General features: G+C 41.5%; 2 protein-coding genes across 11 annotated transcripts in view; one reads left to right on the top strand and one right to left on the bottom strand.

The window, feature by feature from the left end:
* Positions 1-8,182, bottom strand: part of ablim1a (actin binding LIM protein 1a) — a 40,970-nt gene extending 32,788 nt beyond the window's left edge. For 2 of the 10 annotated variants that reach the window (XR_008829589.1, XR_008829590.1), the window contains exon 1: positions 2,874-3,114. Coding sequence is in view for 8 of the 10 variants with exons in the window: in XM_056395815.1 (XP_056251790.1) it covers positions 2,874-2,964 (91 nt within the window). In the remaining 2 variants the exon portion in view is untranslated. Of the gene's footprint in view, positions 1-2,873; positions 3,115-6,654; positions 6,724-7,398; positions 7,415-8,157 lie in introns of those variants that run through there. The other 8 variants (XM_056395821.1, XM_056395822.1, XM_056395816.1 and 5 more) reach the window with 7 other exon arrangements.
* Positions 7,572-20,069, top strand: fhip2a (FHF complex subunit HOOK interacting protein 2). Its single transcript, XM_056395827.1, has 17 exons — positions 7,572-7,881; positions 8,962-9,040; positions 10,352-10,521; positions 10,877-10,981; positions 11,113-11,235; positions 11,358-11,591; positions 11,703-11,899; positions 12,484-12,598; positions 12,748-12,824; positions 12,928-13,120; positions 13,492-13,655; positions 14,329-14,475; positions 14,562-14,652; positions 14,799-14,942; positions 16,006-16,146; positions 16,968-17,071; positions 17,156-20,069. The coding sequence occupies exons 1-17, from the start codon at positions 7,837-7,839 to the stop codon at positions 17,265-17,267; spliced, it is 2,241 nt and encodes a 746-aa protein (XP_056251802.1). The 5' UTR covers positions 7,572-7,836; the 3' UTR covers positions 17,268-20,069.
* The last annotated feature ends 253 nt before the right edge of the window (positions 20,070-20,322 follow it).

Below are 20,322 nucleotides of genomic sequence, written 5' to 3'. Positions count from 1 at the left end.
ATTATATAACTATGGAGAGCATGGTGATTAATTTCCTGACTTTTACAAACATTTTTAGTAGGACTTTTTGGCGTCGGGAGGTTTGGTTGTGTAACTTGTGCATGGGAGCTTTCACACATGCACACAGGTCAGATGTGAAAAGCCACAAGACGTGTAATCACTTACTGTCATCCAATTAAAATCAAGTTATCTCTGAGCATCAACTAATCAATTCACTTGCAGACACCTACTCGCAAAGAGAGTTCAAAGCAGAGCAGCCGAACTGCAGTACGGGACTAAAACAGAATTTTCTCATGGTGTTAACAAATGACTGTTGAAGGGGGGAAAGTAGAAGAGAAGGAAAGGAAAAGAGGAAAGAAATAATAAAATGGAATGTAACTTTAATTAAAGTGTCCAAAGTGTCAAAAGGTAGAACAATTTTCTAGCATTGAATCCATTTTAATGGTCCGTTTTTATTACTCATTGAATAAGCAATCATCACTAAAGCTGACTGATGTTAGCCACAGCTAGGATGGATGGCTGCAATGGAAGATGGGTAAAAAAGTGTTTTACACGGATAGATCTAGATGCATCTTTTCTCTGGTCCTACCTGTAGCGACATCGTTCAGCCTCTCACTTAGGTAATAATCGTTTGGGTTGAGGTAGGGCAGCTGCTCCATGTACTGTTTGGGAATGAGGTACAGGACCTCAGCCACATGCCCATCCTCAATAATGGACATGCGCTTGACCGAGCTCTTGCGCTTCACCCGGACGCGGTCGACACTGTGACTGCGGCTGGAGCTGCACAGCTTGCCAAGGCTGTTGAGATTGGGCAGAGTGGGCATGGTGGCTTCCTCCCCTTCCACCGTCCCACAGAAAAGGGTGAAGCACAGCAAGTAGACGTCAGCCAGGATCGAGCTCACACCTGCTCTAAAATCCAGTTGTCTTCAGTCATGTAGAATGAGGGGTGTTCATAGAGGCACAAAACAGAAGCAAAGGAGCCAGAGCTTGACGGGAAACTTCACAGCAGCTCATCATTAAACCATGGCAATATCCAGTGAGGCCTCTGGTGGAAACTCCTCCTGTTAGGATCCCTCCACCTGTCACCTCAGATGTGCAGCAGATGTAAGAAGAGGAACACTGATGTCCACCTTGAGGTGGAGACACCAAACATCAGGCAGCAGGTATTACAAAGCACTCCGCTGCAGGTAGAGCAGAGTGAGACACATAGAAAGAAGCTTACACTGCGAGTGTCTTCAGCATAACCAGCCTGGTGCCTTAAGCAGCTTAGGGCTGACGTCGAGCCTATGATTATCTTCTGGGTGGGGTTAGGTAGCTCTACATCAGGTTGGCCCAGTGTATGGTGGGAGTCTCTATACCTGATGTGACCCATGTGCATCCCCATCACTGCTCTGTTTTTTTTTCGCATCTGTCCAATGATGTTGAGAATCTGTCAGACCTTGACAGTCACAATTTACATCAAAGTACGTGACAATAAACAACCAGATCTTTTCTGAGAACGTTTTAGATGCATCTGGATCCCATTCTGTTCACACAAGGTGGTTTTGTGTGAAATGTTATTTTCGTTCAGGTGGATTCAGGTACAGAAAGGCAGATGAATGGATGCATATCAGTGTACAGCATCACAGTGAGCCAAGACATACTTTCAGGGTAGATTGCCTTGGAAGTCTGCCAGTCCTTTAGGAGGTCAGAAACCAGCAAGGTCATTGCAATGGCCAACAATGCACAAACCCACTGTTAATGATCAGCAGGATCCTGCAAAATAAAAGATGGTGTGACTACATCAGCACTGGGGTGGAAATGCCAGCAGTGGCTCTCTATTATCCGATAAAATCGCTGGATGAAGCAATAGGATTTTGGAATATGTAACTTAGTAAGAAGCCATGTTCTGAGTTCTTAATCTTCAAAGCATCTAATGTTGGGATGGATTTGTTTCTGCAAAAATTTCCAGAACGTCATCTTAACAAGCCAAATCCATATAACCAAAATCTAGCCTTTGAATTTTTATAAGCAGTATTTCTTGAGTCTCATGACCTGGATGATCTTTCTTGAGTCAAAGATATATTGACCCTCCTCAGAAATGTGAGATAAGTATGAGGTAATTTTTGAGTCATCAAATTGTTATGGTGGGAGGTGAAAATTTACGAGAATCTGAGCAAACTCAACAAAAACAACATAACCCCAAAGGTATGTTTGAAAACAAGCAGAAACATTATGGTTTCATGAAAACATAAAAACTGGCACTGAAAAGACAGCACTGGCTCTGGCATATACACAGATTAATAACAAAAAAAAAACTCTCCATGACATCTAATATTCATCAAACAGATAAGGGTAATTACAGCTATCTACTTTCCCCCACCAAATGAGGTAAGTAGATATGATGAAAAGCACAGCAGACAATGACAAAGCACAAAATATCCTTTTTGTCTGAGATGTCGGGCTTGGCCTGCACTTCAGATTTAATGAATTTCCTCTTTGTCTGAGAGGGTGCACAAGGACAGGATGGCTGGAGCTCAGCTGCCTTAGTTTACAATTTACATCGATGCAGTACTTAACTGATTTAGGTTCACCTACACCCACACATGCAGACACATGGACCTGGGTGTACCTAAGGACATGCTACTCTGCTGCAGTGAGGCACTGCCCTCCAATCGTCATCCACTCTGTGGTAGCTTTGACTCAACTACCCACACACTCGCAAATCAACACATACATGCTCGTAAAACAAGACTGCTGCCTCTGCACACAGACAAATTCGCATCGCACACAAAATACATCCTGAATGTTTCTCATAGCCTCTGCCGTTTCTGCATCCTGCTCCACACTAGCAGAAACACACCCCCCTGCTCTTCATGTTTGCCTTGTCTTACCATCCAGTCCGAAGCAGGAGGTGATTTTTTGGGCGTAGTTGCAGAGCCCATCGTAGCCAGGCTGCTGCCTCTCTGAATTCCTCTCCCCCATCTCTACACACTCCCACACACACCGTCCCGTCCGGCAGCACTTTCACTCCTTCCCCTGCTCATTAATTATTCAGGCTTTTGCCAGGACACATGCATGCGCGTGCACACCAATCCTCCTACGCGACATATAGTATACACACACACACACAGTGAGAGAGAGAGAGAGAGAGAGAGAGAGAGAGAGAGATAAAAGTGCTGATGCAGAGGGTCGTGCTGCTGGAGCATGAGCAGCCCTCTCCAGTGGTCGGATAAGGAAGAGGCATCAGATTGGGTTACTGCAGAATGGAGCCATGCCTCCTTTTTCATCCACCATTGATCATCCAGATTGCACTGCAGTGTAACAGGTACAGTGTTCAAGATGTGCTAACCCTGCTCAAGGAAAGGGCGGGGCGGAGAAGGAAGTCAGAGTGAGGCAAAACTGGAGAGGTACCAGGTGTTGGGGGCAGGGGGGACTCTCTTTGGTGCTGGTCATTTAAAGCTATCTACACATCCAAATGCAACGATTAATTAAAGATCTGATTACTGGAAGAAAATAAATCACATCAATAATCTGGTCTGTTGAAGATGGGGAAAAAACAGAGCATAACCATGACCAAATCTACATGAAAATAACGGAATGACATAATAATTGTTTTTCAGAAAATAAAATAGCTTTTATTGATATTGAGTTTGATCACAGGCTTAAACATTACACGTTTCGACACTGAAACCTTGTTTAAAGTTTCATTAGGAAGATAGGAAAGACCTAAAATGCATAAATTCAGTCCACTTTACTACTTCACAACAATGCCTTCAAAGAGGTCTATAAAATCTAATATAAAATATGACCAACTTCTACAACAGCCCAGGAGTAGCAGAAACCTGAATGAATAACACTGACCCACATATGTGAGCACTCTGCCGTCCAACATGTTGCTTTAAGTTTCTCCAGTGGAGCAGCGACAACCAGCTTAAATGGACCAAGTTGAACAATAAATTCTCCCACAAAGCTAACCAAAACAGTGAAGAACCAAAAGCATTAGCAGTAACAAAACATTCAGCTATAAAAACAAATGAGGAGATTATGCTAAATGGCAAAACTGTGGGAGGTTTCCCACACCAAGAGCGAGAATGTACTGTGGATGGAGGGATTTGATGAGAACCGCCCCGCCATCCCTCACATGGCATTACTGGGGTGACCTTGAACAATGCACTTAACCTCTCTGCTCAATAGCCATGAGCAGCACACTCACACTGAGCAGCTCATAGGTAGAAATGAAAGTGACTGCACTGCTTGAAATAATATATAGTATGCACTCTGTCAACAACCCCAGGATAATAAAGGTTTTTATAAAATCATGTTAAGAGATTCCAGACAAAAAAAAAAACAGCACAGGAAATATGATGACACTGAAAAGCCCAGATAAAGTAGTATGGCCGCAAGGGTGTATTATAAGGTGGGGTGACTAATGGAGGGGCATCACTACCAAGGTAAAAGCTGATGGCCCTATGCCGATGAAAGGGTGGGGGGTAGGCGACTGCAAGACTGAGAGCACAGTAATGGCTGATGCTCGCTGGACAACTGAGAAGGTCACTGGTAAACATAAATGTATACTGAGAGGGGAAAGTGGAGACATTTCAGCCATTGTTTTTTCACTTCCTGCATACTGTGGGAACAAAATCAATTGCCTTGAACATGTTTTTCTTGCCTATATTTTTTGATGGGTGCTACTAGAACATTCATAAAAGTTGCAGGATCATGTCCATTAAGTTCAAGAAGATACAAGAAGTAGTTTGGAGGCTTCAATGACTCACTATTGGAAAGTGATGAAAGTGGATGGGGCTAGCTGATTAGAATGCGAACTTCAATAGAAGAAAGTATGTGATAGAAACAAGAGTTAACATTGGTGTAGTTTTCCATCACTGGAGACAGCTCTTGGCGAGGAAAGGAATGAAGTTTGATGCTGAATTGCAACGTTTCCTCTAGACCGGTAATGTTGGCTGTAAATGCTAACGCTGGCTATGTAGCAATAGCAATAGCAAAACGTACAAATAGCTCCTTTAAAGCTGCAACTTGTGATTCTTTTCTCAATCTGTTCGTCCATAAAATGTCAGAAAATTCCATCAGAAATTTCTTTAGCCCATTGTGTTCACAAAAGTGGAAAATTTTGTGACAATCAAAATATGTGTGATTCTGTCAATGGACTAATCAAAAAATATTTTCAATCATTATCTTATTACAAAAATACTTTATGCACCCTTGTTAAATATTGTGAAAATAAAAGAAATTAAGCTTCTAAAGTACATAAATGACCAGTGCAACTGAACAAGCATTGGCTCAGGTTGGCCCATGACAAATACGTATTTGATTTGACAAATTCTTACAAACATTTGTATTTGTGACAATGTGCCTGATTTATCTGCGATAATTAATGAATATTGCCTCATTCATCTAACCAACATAGAGATAATTGGCACTTCACTATCGGACAACTGTAGGGTGTGGGGTAGTTACTTATCATGAATATTGATAGCTGTTTGCAGGGGCTTAAGCGTGCTAATCAGATCCATGTACCACAGGGGGGCTGTCAAGGGGGGCTCTGAGTTCCATCAATCTCGACCAGCAGCCATGGAGGACAGATACAGTAGGCCACATCAGTGACAGGGGGAGTTCAAAGCCATCTTGCTACATATGCTCAGCCATACTGAGCCTGAAGAAGAGCGACATACTGTACAGCTAGAGCTGCTTTATAAAAGGCTTATGTTTTACCCAATAACAGGATCAGGCCCATAGAGATGAATCCAGCTGCAGATTTAACACAATAATAACCTTGAGGTCATGATAATATTGTAACCTCTGCTTTTATCCAGATCTCAATCAGTCAGTCAGCCCGTCTGATCTTAACCTATAGCAGCTGGAGGCTCTTTATCTCCTCTGCCAGAGAACACAGTCACCTGACACAGATCCAGGACAGCACAAAAGCCCAGCTGATGGGAACAAACATGGTTCACCTGCACTGTTTGCAGGTATCAGTTTGTTTTATACTCAACAGGAAATTAAAAAATCTCCTCAACTCAGACAGGGTGAGATTGTTGCACCAAAAAATAGTTTGCATTTCTTTCCAAAAAGATTGTACTCCCACTTGTTTTGACCCCTCTCCAGCTCAACACTTGAAAGAAGTCATCATCAAATTTCACAACTCCATTGTATCACAACCAGTCAGTTAGGAATGTGCAGAATATGCAGTCCTCCAGCAACAGCATTCATTTAGGCAACAATTAGAGTGAGTGCAGCTTTCAACTAATGATATGCACCATCCCTGATTAAAGACAATATGAAATGTCAAAAGGAACAGCAGTCAGAGGAGGTCTATTATCACTGCTGGGATTTAAAAAAAAAAAAAAAAAAAAAAAAAAAAAAGTGTAATCTATTTATAGGTTGAATCACAATGCATAGTATTCATAACAAGAAAATAAGTTGTCTAGAAAAGGCTGCAGCAGTGGAAGCTGTAGTTCCAGCTATGCACCGGTGTAACCTACTTAGAATAACAGAGCCATTATCAGAGCCTGATCCTCCGAAAGACGACGCAAATGGGCTCTCTTCTCCATTGCATCCATCCTTGAACCAAGACCCCACTCCACTCCCAAAATTAAGAGACTTTTCTCCTTTATATGTATTGTTATGAAGGCTTCTGCGGCAAAAGATACTCACCTCTAGCAGACATGCCTGGTAGGTAGAGCTTCTCTTTCTTTGCCGAGATTATCAGGAGGAGATGCCCCGCTGCAGTTTAGAAGAAGAGGGAAAAGACCGGTTGACAGTCTGATATTATCTATGCTTTAAGTTTTTGGCTGTCATCTAATGGGATTAAACGCAGGGAAACATACAGCCTGCGATTTGGGAGACTAGACTAGGCTGCGCGATGGAGAGAGCACTTTCCCAGCGACAGGGCGTGTCCTGGAACAGACAGCATCCTTCTTATTTTCCAACAAGTTTATTTCCATATTTGAACATAATATCACAGAATAGCGGATTTATAAATTAACTAATTTTTGAAATTCCTCGCCTGCAGCTGCTGTCAGGTCACCTAAATCTTAAACCGGCTAGCCTACTTTTTTGTCTGGGATGACTGTGCTGTTCTGGACGTGGTAGTTGGGCTAAATCGTAAAGTTGACAGGCGCTCTGGAGCAATGAATGTTGCTTTTCATTTCCCCCCCGTTAACCTGGCTGCTTTGAAAAAATATTTGGCAATCTCTTCATCACGTGGATTCCTTAACTTTTTTTCCGAAAAGCAGTGACACTTTAAGCAAGCGTAACCTCCACCCTATTGTGAGAAAAACTGGGAATTCTGAGATATAACCCAAATCAGTGCATCATGTGGGAAGATAATCAGTTGATTTCCCAGCTCACTGAGATTTTCGGGATAATTTATATTTCTCGGTTATCGGAATCCCATACTTGCTTATACATTTGAAGTGGGCTTATTGATCCTCGTTTCCATGCTGAAGATATTGATCATCGTCCCACATTGAGTGTATTGGTTGCTGTCTCCATTTGTATGCATCGATCGCTGTCAGTAATTATAAGGCAGTGTCTTGTGTTCCTGCGCCCCCTGGTGGTTCTGAAGAGTAGCGTTTGGCGAGGGAAGTGCCACCGTGTCCAAAGTGAGCATACGTTACTTGAGTCTGTAGACGTCTTGTTTACAGTGGTTGTGCCAGGCCCGTGAAGTCGTGTGGCCAGCAACGTGTTACGGTTTTATTGCTCACATTTATTCTTTCGTTACAAGGGTCATTATATGAAACCTCCAATCTGGATCGAGGCGGTAGCAACAGGAAGAAGAAGATAGAGGAATTCTCTAGGTCTTCTCGGGAGAAACTAGTCCAGTCGAAGAACAAAATGTTCTCCAAATTTACGTCCATTCTCCAGCATGCCGTGGAAGCGGTGAGTGTTAACCAAAAATATATGTCTGTCCATTGGCTTGCTTTTGTGTAGTATCTATTTAGGTTAGAAGGGGCCTTTGGTCGACCAGACATCAACATATCATAACGTCAGCATTAGGGATACGTTGCTAACTAGCGAGCTAACTAATTAGCATAAGCGAATGTTAGCGTTTTGTGTTTGTGTTTTCAATTTGTATTTTTTTTTCTTGTTAGCTACTGTATACCTATAAGTGTGTTTGTTTGTCTACTCACTTGCGATCCTAACTAACATACTTACCCATTACAATTTTCTTAATTGCAGCGAGTCATCTGTGTTAAATGTAGCTTCACAAACTGAGCTAGTTAGCCCCCGACGTCAGCTGATAACCGCTTCAAGAAGCTAAGCTAACGTCGTAGCTAGCTAGTTAGCTATGTCGTTCAAATAGCAGGGTTTTATCATAAGGAGTGATGTTGAAATGACATGACACCCTTTTTTAATGTTGCGCAAAAGTTTTAACGTTAATAATAAAGCCCCAGTCTACGGAGCATTTCGCACATCTCTTTTTGGAGAGCTTAATGTTAGACGTTACCTAGCTAGCTAACTAGTCAGAAACCAGTAGTAACCTGTCTGAAACCTGTTCTCAAGTTGCTCCTGTTAGGGGTTTCAAACAATAGACGAAAACCTTTGACTTACGGCGTAGATGTGAGTTGATAGGCAAACGTCTAATACCAACTAATTATTCTGTCATGGAGTTTATTGGAGCGTATGAGGATAGGAGCAACGATAAGTGTAGACCATGTCACATGAAAGTGAAATTTTTTACCCTATCCTAATCTTTACACGTTTTGAAAGTTGTTGTGTCTCGGTTCACAACAGTGTGTTAATTTGTACATTAGATCCATTTAAAAAATGAGAAGGTGTTATGTGGAACTAGTAGCCTGAGCATAAGACCCACATCTTCCAAACAGTCTTCTCAGTCTCTGTTTGAAATCTTAAAATGACTGAGACATGTAGACATGTTGTCATTATAATTAGTGGGGTTTCTATGGGCCTGCAGTTTAAACATAAAATATGCTTATGTTTATAATCTGTCTTTTTCAGCTTGCCCCATCGCTGCCCCTGCAGGAGGACTTTGTCTATCACTGGAAGGCCATTACACATTATTACATTGAGACTTCTGGTAAGAAAAGTCTGAAAGAATAAGCATAACAGAAGTAGCTTGATTGCCTTCAAAGATGTTAATGTCTTTTGTACCAAGGGCACAAGTCAAAAGTTTGTGTACACTTGCAGGAAACTGATCTGTTCATAAGTTGTTCATACTTGAAACAGTTCTATGGTTACAGATAATGATGTATACACTGTTGATTAATCCATCTATTACTTAATCTGATAATATTCAGTATACTAAAGATGATAAATAATGTATAATGATAATAACTAGTTTCCAGATCCTATAGATTTGCCTTAAACTTAATTGAAAAGAAAGCAAAAGGCAGTGTTTTAAAGTTTTAACTGCATTACTAACATTTACTATTTTTCCTCAACTATCATTGATTATAAAATTTTCTATTGGTTGACTAATTACTTACTCATGTAGTACCACTGGGCTCAGGCAGTGCAAAGGGAATGGTTATAAAGAAAATCCAAATGGAAAGGCTAGTTGAGAAGTATGCTGGGAATGCCATGCTGCTTGAATTTGCAATATACTTCAACAATTCTCTCTGGACTAAAGCAGCCCTTCTCTATGACGGTGCCTCTTTTCGTGTTTGGACCAGGAAAGTCTCCTTTTCTTATTCTTCACTCTGAACAACTTCTTTGCTGTAGTTCTCTTAGTTTGGGCAGTTTAACAAAATTCACTCTGAACAGCCGCTAGAGGATTATCAGCACTAGTATTAGCAGATTTGTTTTCATGTATCACTGGCGAACTTTTGAGCAGCTCGACCTTCATCAGGCCGCATGATTGTTGATTTTTAGAAATCATAAGGTTATTTTGTGGTTAAGTGGTTGTTTTTTATCTTAGAAACCTAATTTCACACACTTGTTATTCTTGCATCACTGACCACATTTTAGCATTTTGTCCTTTGCTAGATTAAGCACAATACATACATTGGTATTTTATTTCAACTGATGTGATCCACAGTTTCAACCGCTTGTGCATAATATAGCACTGTTGTTTTCTCTCATGTTACCTTCATGTACTGGGTTAAGCAAATTTTGGCAGTTGTCAATAACTCACCACTTTTAGCATGTGTGTCACAATAAAAGTGAAATGAATGTTACATGGAAGCCATGTAGTTTAGTAGTTTTGTTTTTGCATGTGAGCAAAAAAAAAGAGAGAAAGGAAAACAATTGGCTTTGCACAGGTGAAGTGGTCAGATAAAAGTTCAGAAGCTTTTATGCTGAGGTTGAGAGGCCTTTTCCCTTGTGTTTATACCTCATGGACAAGCAAAGGTTTCTTAAACATGTTTCTGTGTTTTCCCCTGTGTTTTAGATGACAAAGCTCCAGTCACAGACACCAACATCCCATCTCACCTGGAACAGATGCTGGACATCCTGACCCAGGAGGAAGGGGAAAGGGAGTCTGGAGAGACAGGACCCTGCATGGAGTATCTCCTACACCATAAGATCCTGGAGACTCTCTACACCTTGGGCAAGGCTGATGTAAGACAGTCATACTTTGGTAACTACATGAACTATACCTCCAGGAAAATAAATATATCATGATATGGTACCTATATATGTGATATTGGATGAAAATCTAAAAGAAATCAAGGTTGAGAATTAATTTTGGCCACTGAGCCCCCGGAGGTTGGGACAGCTGGACGCAGCTTCAAGTATGCAATTGGCTGAAGTTCAACAGTGAATTCAAATGATTATATGTGAATGCACAATTTAGGTAGACTCTTCAGTTAATCAGCACTGTGAGTTGCATTTCCACATGGAGAGAGGGCACATCTGTTTTGGTGGAGCACCCAAATAAATTCTAACGTATTCTGTTTGTATGATCTCCCATCAGTGTCCTCCGGGGATGAAGCAGCAGGTGCTTACCTTCTACACAAAGCTGCTAGCACATATTCGTCAGCCTCTCCTGCCGCACATCAATGTCCACAGACCCGTACAGGTGAGAAGTGTTACAGTCTGGATTTCTGTGTGTTTTTGACAGTTCTTCTCCTCAAAATGGTCCACTAACGGACAGCTTATGTAACTTATTTGTAACTTTTTTTTTCTGTGGCTGTGACATTGCTCTGTCAGAAACTGGTTCGTCTGTGTGGGGAGGTGCTGGCTGCTCCTACAGAAAATGAAGAGATTCAGTTCCTTTGTATAGTCTGTGCCAAACTGAAGCAGGACCCATACCTCGTCAACTTCTTCCTTGAGGTGCGTTGCTATGACACCAGCGGGAATAAAAGTTGAGCTGCACAGTCATAAATATTCATCTGTATGTATTACTAGCAAGAGCCTTACAGGATTTCAAAATTATTTTGTGATTTTACTTGCAGAACAAGTTGAAGAGACCAGAGACCAAGAGTCCTGAAAGAGCAGGGGAGGTAAAGGAGGATGTTTTGGCTCCAGACACTGGTCAGTCTCCAGCAGGGGAACAGGCTGACTGCCCAGAGGAGCCACAGGCTGCTGCTGCTGCTGCTGCCGCCTCCACCTCTAGTCCAACAAGCAACAACAATAACAACAGCAATTACAATCTTGTCACCTCCCTGCTCAACCTCACAAAGAGCCCTGTGAGTAACCCATGATTTAAGTTAAGTATTATATGTCTTTTCCTTTTGGTGTGTTCAAAGTTGGTATCCATAACCCATGTTCTCCTTTGTATCCATCCATTCCTTATTCAGGATGGCCGAATAGTGGTGAAGGCGTGTGAAGGCCTGATGTTGTTGGTCAGTTTACCAGAGCCGGCTGCTGCCAAGTGTTTAACTGAAAACACCGAGCTCTGTGAGCTTCTGACTGACAGGCTGGTCTCCTTCTATAAAGCCCTGCCACAGTCCATGGACCCCTTGGACATTGAGACAGTGGAGTCGGTCAACTGGGGGTAAATATCTTTCTAGTGTTTATGTCCGAAAACCACATATTTAATGAAATCAGAAGTGTAATCACTTGTAGGGCTGTCACTTCAAAAAATCAGACAAATTCAAAATAATCCTAATTCTCTCTCTCTCTCTCTCTCTCTCTCTCTCTCTCCCCCCCACACACACACACCCCACACTTCTACCTTGCTCTCAATAAAACTCTCAAAGTGCTACAGTAACATAGAACACATAGTATGATGAATAAGCCTAAAAAAAGTCACATCACAGATAATAGGAGGGAGCTCCGTCAGCTTTGAACTAAAAATGTAGCAAGGTAAAACATGGAACCAATAGTCAAGCCAAACGGTCCGACCTAATTTCTCATATTATTTGCCAGAAACACAAGTCTATCAACATGATCAGGATCAGTGCAATCATTTGTAACTGCCACTTGCATACGATTCAAATATGTCATGATCTAAAGTTTTGATTTAATTTGACTTTGCAGGTATCCTTTAAATAGCATCCTCTGTCAAATGATATTCTCTATGGATAAAGTTGAAGAGTAGTTTCAAACCTTTCATATTTTTATCTCTCTTTCTTTCAGGCTCGATGTATATAACCTGAAGGAAGACGCTGCTGTCTTTACAGGGAAGAGGGCTCTCATCTCCTTCCTGTCGTGGCTAGATTACTGTGACCAACTAATCAAGGAGGCTCACAAGGTCCTTAACCAATGTTGACTCACTGTGTTTCGATGCATCATATTGTATTAAGAATTGACAGAATAATAATCTCTCCAAAGAAGTTGCTTTGTATCTAAAAGCCACAGAAGGCTGAAATACATTTTTTGTTTTTCTTCACTGTCTTTCAGTCAGCAGCTGTAGTGATGGCAAAAGCAGTGAGAGAGAGATTCTTTGTGTCTGTGATGGAGCCACAGCTTATGCAGACGTAAGTCATCAATCAATCATCCTATGCTGAAATTAGTCTTGTCAGTGTGTTATGTGTTGTGATGGCTCAGTTACACATGTGGTGTGTTTATGGGTTCATGTAGGTCTGAGGTGGGCATCCTGACCTCCACAGCCCTGCTGAACAGGATCATCAGGCAGGTGACATCAGAGGCTCTGCTGCAGGAGATGGTTTACTTCCTGCTGGGGGAGGAGAGAGAGCCAGAGACTCCAGCCACTATCGCTCAGAATCCACTCAGACACAGACTGATTGAGCACTGCGACCACCTGTCAGATGAGGTTCTTCTCACACAATTGTTATTATTCAGGTTTAACATCATTTATGTCTGGCTGATGAGACTTTTTAGTACATCCTTTCTTGATGGCATTGGCATTAATATTTATAATTTTTTCTTTTTCAAAAGTACAAATGGCCATCTGCCCTTCAAAGATTCTGAGTTCCAGTGAATCTTATGATTAACCAAAAGCACATGAATTTTAATTAGTATCTGGCAGAGCCATTGCAGACATTTTCACCACACAAAAGAGGGATGAATCATCTCTTTGATGTTTAAGCAGCCCCTGCCTACTTTTCTGACAGAAAGCAAAGACTTGGCATATTGCCATGGATTTTTAGTGGGAGCTAAGCCTCATCTTTTCCTTGTCCCCAGATCAGCATCATGACACTGCGGCTATTTGAGCAGCTGATCCAGAAGCCCAACCAGCACATCCTCCACAGCTTGGTGCTGCGGAGCCTGGAGGAGAGGAACTACCTGGAGAACAAGCCGCAGGAGGAGCGGGAGCCCCTGGAGAACGGCCAGCCCCATGATGCTGTGTAAGGACCTGCGTCTGACCTTTGACCTCGCTGAGCTGCCTGCTTTACATGCACTTTGTGGAAAATCCTTTGCACAGACACACATCGGCTGAAATAAAGTCAATGCATCAACTAGCTGTGTTTTTCAGATGTCCTGCCACCTCCTCTGCATCATTCATTACTGTCTGTTCAACTGGTGGGATTCTTTTGAGTCCTGATTAAGTGGGATCATGATAATGCATGTCAGCCACTTACTACTATAAGTCACTTTTGGGAGACTGAAACATAATGATAAATAATTTGCTTGTTTATTCTTGCTTAGGTTTATGTGATGAATGAAAATCACAATAAGACATAAACCCCCAAGATGTCTAAATTTATAGTTGATTAGTTTTCTTGTATGCTTATTTTTTGTTAAGTATATCTTCAAACACACGTCTTTCCAGAAAAACTCAATTTAAAATCTGTCTACCACATTATACAACAGACCCATAGTGTTATAAATTACTATCAGCCCATGTAGTTCTGAACTCTCTGTTTGAAATGTTAGAACAGATAAAATAGCTCACAATATTGCAACCAGTGAGTCTCTCGACCAAGCTATGCATTGTGTTGAGGGATGAAGAAATCATTGAAATCTGATAAGTAATAATAATAATAAGTAATTTTTACTGAACCTGTGCCTTTTGTGCAGAGACCTTGAGGAGGATCCACTGTTCGGTGACGACCTCTCTCCAGAGAACAGGTTGTCTGGTTCTGATTGGCTCAGCTCCTCTCCACAGCAGAGTCCTGACCACGCTAAGTCTGACGGGAAGACAGAGGTCCACAAGATTGTCAACAGGTGTAGTGTCCTGCTCATGGTACAACATGTGAGGTGCTCAGCCTGCCTTCACTTTAAAGTTCTAACTAAGAATTTTATTCATGCAGTTTCCTGTGTTTGGTGCCTGATGAGGCCAAGTCATCGTATCATGTTGAAGGCACAGGGTATGACACCTACCTCAGAGATGCACACAGACAGGTAAGGCTGCAGATACACTGGACAAATAACATTGAAGAGAAAATTAAGTTTTAGTTTTTCCTAGCTGTGTTTTTACCTTATTAATAATTCCGAGGCAGCTTCTTAGCTACTGTTGCTAATTATTTTTGCTTAATTGTTCCCCTCAGTTCAGGGACTATTGTGGGGTCTGCCAGCGGTGGGACTGGAGAGGAAATCCAAAGCCTCTTGAGAAATGTAACTTGGACATTGCGTTCTTTGAAGGCCATTTCCTCAAGGTTCTTTTCGACAGGATGGGTCGCATCCTCGATCAGGTCAGTTTGATTCACCATATAGTAAACATACGTAGTAATACTGGCATTGTTCAGAACAACCGGACGCTTTACTGTTGAAATATCGAATACACTCCACTAGTCCACAAGTCTGAATAGCAAGACTCCCACAGTAAAAGCGATCTCTTGGAAATCACAAATGCCCCATCGGCTCTAGAAAGTAAATGAAGCAAACAGAACAGGTACTGTGCTGTGCAGGGAGCGCCATTTGAATAAAAATTAAACTGCCTTTTAGTTGATGGAAATATGAAGACCTATCAAACTCAGTGAATCTCAGATGATAAGTTTCCAAGGCAAGGTTTTGTGAGATAAACTGGTTGATCCAGCTTGACATGCACAACCAGATTCCAGTGAGTGAATTAAGCTTTCTGCATGCACAAAATTGTATTTAAGGTCAAACTAAGTGAGAGCCAGCATTTCTGTTTTTACTGATTTTAACCAAAAATCCTTATTTGTTTTTTAAGAAGCAGATCAATTCAAACTGATTGTCACTCAGATTTAATGATCCCATACACACAACTGTAATTTCTCGCCACAAGAAAACAGTTCAGTGCAGCTGAATGTAAATGAGTTACTCTTATGTTTAAAATTGATTCCACTAATGCAAAGTGAAGAGAAAAATGAGCTGCTGATTATGCAGAGGCCATCTATTTTGTGAAAAACAAAAAACATAGATAACGAAGGCTCGCGATAAACATAATTTGACAAATGATGTTAAATGGAGCTATGAAGACGACTAAATGCGATTCAGAAACAAAATGCAATTTTTGGCAGCTCTTAGGTTTTCTGTGCGTTTTGGGAAATCAACTATTTAATTTGATTTTCAAAATGCTTCAAGGGAGAGTTTATATTAATTATCGTGTTTCTCATTAACACCTTCTGACTAATGTGAGGCATTCTGTTATTTATTAATGCCCGTGTTTCTACACACATTTATGTTGTATGGACAGATTTTAAAATTTCCTCACATTTTTCACACTTCGTCCCCGGTTCATTTCCTGTCTCAGTGTACAGGTTTATGTCTGATGTCTCCTATGTCTTCCAGCCCTACGATGTTAACCTGCAGGTGACCGCTGTGCTGTCCAAGCTGTCTTTGTTACCACACCCCCACTTGCACGAGTACCTGCTGGACCCTTATATCAGCCTGGCCCCTGGCTGCAGGTCTCTGTTCTCTGTCATTGTCAGGGTAAGACTCCTGTCTAGATTAGACATTGGTTATCTTATCCATCACTGATAGCTGACACTGCCATGCAGTTGTCTGGGCGTGTTGAGGTTTCTTCCTTGTCTTGCTTGATGTTTATTTTGTCAGGTGTAGTATTGTATTTCCAAAAGTGTTTGGTGCAACAAAAGTAAAACAATCATGTTTGAGACAACTGTTGGCCTGTGTGTAAACTAAGGGCAAGTGTTTCTCTGAAACTCATTTCCCAGTAATCTCGTGAGCATGCTGCTACTCGACCTGCTTCTGACTGGAAGAACAGCACCTCTCTGACTGTCTTATTCTGTGAATCACTGCAATTCCTTTTCTTTGAAATCTGTCCCAGTGGCACAGTGTAAACAACAGTTAATAGGCTGGTGGAAGCAGCTAATTTTCATGTTGATGTTCTCTTTTGTTTGTGGTAATTATTACAGTCATGGGTCATGTTCAGACCTGGCATTAACATCTGTCACGGGTGATCTGATCACAAGTGGACAGCTCTAAGTTCATGTGTGAATGCACCCAAGACGCATTGAGGACACATTTGAGAACTGATCACTCAGACCACATTCAGAGATGGTCTGGGACACATGTGGCCACATTCTTTTAGAAGTGTGAACGCAAATGCATCCTGGGCCACAATGAAGGACCGCCTACTGCCTACTCCACTCTCTTCTCTCCGCTGGTGATCGGAGCACTGAAGACACATGTTAATGCCAGGTCTGAACAGGGCCGTGGTGTTGCACCGTAACCCAGGGATTGAAGCAGTGATGTTGAGTTTTGGTATTTGTCTCTGTTCCTGCATGTGTTAGGTGGTGGGAGATCTCATGTTGAGGATTCATCGCATCCCAGACTTCACACCCAAACTGCTGCTCGTGAGGAAGAGATTATTAGGTCTAGAGCCAGAGGGCATCAAGTACGGACTTCCACATGGATCGGTGCACTTATCTTCTGTTTATTTTTGTGGATGCAGTTTTTAATCTGTCTTTTCCTCTTTTAGTATCGACCACATGACTCTGCTGGAGGGGGTGATCGTGCTAGAGGAGTTCTGCAAAGAGCTGGCAGCCATCGCCTTTGTCAAATACCATGCAGCTGCGTCCTCCTCACCGTAATCTTTCCTGCTGCTCATCCATCTGCCTCGGCCAGGCAGACAGGTCATGATAAAACTGGGCCTTTGGGGTGTGGTGCTACCGGTGGCACAGGGTCGGCAAAACATTACCACTAATTGCTCATCCCTGCAAGACTGTTAATGCCCACACCGATGGGTTTCATCACTCCCCCTCTTCTGGCCTCTCGGGCTCCACCAGAAAAAGTCTTTGGTCTTGTTTTTGAGCAGGTCAGAGCACAGACACTGCCCAGCCGGCAGGGGAATAGGAGGAGGAGGAGGAGGGGCAGAGAGATTTTCACTGGACTTTTTTCAGCCTCTGCATTTTCTCTCACTGCCCCACCCCCTTCCATCTTTCCTTCTCACCAGCCAAAAAATGAAAGCCCTGTAATTATTATGTCAAGGAGAAAAGATGTTTGTGTATTTATTTCCTCTCCCATTGTCACCCATTTGTAAACGTCATTGCCTTAGTGTGGTGTCACACCTTTCAGTTACAGAAAATTGTTTCCTTTTGAAACATTTTTATCTTAACCCCTCACGTTGTCTGTTTGAAGACAAGAGGCTGCAGAGACCCACCCAGAGTCCACGACCCTCAGCCCTGTAGTTACATGAATAGTGAGCTGCAGTATTTACGATACTGCACTCATTTTAAATGCCAAGTCCTTTTATTTATTTGTTTGCTTTCAGGTTGCCTTTTTAACTAATGTCATATTAAGATGGAACGAATTTAAAACAGTCAAAGTCATGACTGACTAAGCGGATGCTATTTACTTTGTTTGTTTTCCTCGTCTTTCCTTCGTTTGTCTTTAAGTGCTTGTGCTGTCAAAGCTCATCTGTAATCACCGTCACCCAAAGACATCACCATCCATCACATTTTGCTCAATGAAATGGTGAATTTTGCAAGTTATGTGAATTTGCACATGGACCTCATTACATTGCACTTGTTACATTATTCAAGTTTCTTCATGCTTTTAGTTTTTTTGGTTGGCGTTCAGGAAATGTCAGGTTGGCATTTATGGAAAAAGATACCTTGATTTTGATTCTGCTTAAGTTTTTGTTCCGAAATGTCGTTCTACGGACACAGTGTTGCATTTCTCACACATCAGTATTCGTTTTGTGTAAAAGACCATGGTAGGGTGCAGAGGGAGATAACCTTGATTTTATTTAATTACAGCTGTGGTTTCTGGATCAGATTGTTGTATTTATTTGAAATCATCCAGTAATTCACCAGAAAAAAAACAAAAAATTAGAAGAAAGTCTAAAAAAAAAAAAACATTTTTGCGGTGCACACCCCCAGTGACCCCCCAGTAAATGATGATGAAATATACTCACGGTGCTGTGTATTGCTGGAACAGGTTGTCGGGTTGCACGTTACCTGGATATCTCAGTCGGAAACTATAAATCTCATCTCATCTCACAGATCAGAGATTCCAGTTAGTCTAAATTAAGATGCTACTTTTTGTAACTTAGGTTCTCATCTTATGTTCCCAGTGTGAATATTTCCATGATTGGTGGGTTGGTATGTTTGGCGACGAGCTTATTTAGGTGTGTGTGACGACTTAATGCGGTGGAGAATGGGCAGAGTCGTTCATTGAAGCCCCCACCCCCCTTTCTCTCTTCTGGTCCCACCTTTAACTCATATCACTCAAGCACCTAAGCTACATTATGCAACGGCTTGCATGGAATCAGATTTGCACATTGTCTTTCTTCATCCTTGTTCATATTGTAAATATACACAACAAAAAGCTTTTGTTTGTTTGCTTTCCAAATGTTTTGTTTCATAAACCAAAAACAAAATCTAGCCTGAACCAGGAGTAACATTTCTATTTTAATGGGAAACTTTTTTTAAATTGTCAATCATGCACATTTTTTAATCAACTATCTTTCCAACTTTTTCTGTACAGTTGTATATTGTATGTGTACAATAGCAATAGAGATATACTACCTGGTGTAAATGCATGCTTATACATTATTTTTCTTTGTTTAAAGAAAGGAGAAAAAAAAGGCAGTCCAGCCATCTGTGATGATTTCTTAGCTGTCAGCACTTTGTTCTGACAGGGAGATATGATGCCTTACTTCACACTGTGGATCTCTGAGGACTCCTAGAATCGATGTGTAAGGGGTTTCTGCTTCACTACAGTTTGTTGTGATCTTATTATGCTTCTCTTGTGTTACATAGACTTTATTTGGTTCGTGAAGATGTACAGGACTCTCGGTATAGTCAAAAAATCTGATGCCAACTGATTTCTTTCCTTGTGTCGGCTTAGACCAATCACTGTATCATTGTGCTGCATTTCATCACGTTCATCGCTTCTTTCCTCTGGTGTGAAACGGGATGAGTCTCATTACACTTCTTCTATCTCATGGCCAGTTTGATTATGTGATTGTGCAATGCATAACTGAAACATTAAGGTAATGTGCATGCTCACTCCTCCTGCCTCCCAGTGCTTCACAGAGTAATAAGAAGCGATCACTGCAGTTCATTTATTCCTCATCAGCCGTCTTCATTTCATCACTGCTGTTATACACATGTATTAGGTCTCATTCAGGACAATATGGTTTTGTTTAACATTCTCCGTCCCAATTAAAAAAAAAAAAAAAAGCTCTCCAGCAGATGTGGTCATTCTTTGAACAGTTCACTGTGTTTTATCTTGTTTTTTATTACAAAATGTCTGTACAACAAAACAAAAATACACAAAATAACCACTTCTTTCAGTGACAAGGTGAAAACCACAAATTCTGTTCAATCTCCTTTTAAAAAAAAAATCTTTCCTCTCAACCACCAGATAAAATGGGACAATTGAAAGTCTTCATCGTGTGAGTTTTTTTTTTTGTATTCAAACAGCACTGCAGGATGACATGACAACATGTAGCCTACAGGAACATACCAGAGAACATCGAGCGTGAAAATGACCTCTCTCGCCAGTGAGTAACTGAATAGCAGTCAGCATGGGTACTTTATCCTATGTCAGATTCTCTTTGGCTTCCAGCCTGCCATGCTCAGTCATCCAGCTAATTCTGTAGAAATGAGTCAAAAATCTCACTCTCCGGGCACAGCTGAG

Source organism: Seriola aureovittata, chromosome 14 (genome assembly GCF_021018895.1).
Source record: "Seriola aureovittata isolate HTS-2021-v1 ecotype China chromosome 14, ASM2101889v1, whole genome shotgun sequence".
NCBI lineage: Eukaryota > Metazoa > Chordata > Actinopteri > Carangiformes > Carangidae > Seriola > Seriola aureovittata.
Note: the sequence above shows the minus strand (reverse complement) of the source record. Positions and strands in the feature narration are given on the sequence as shown.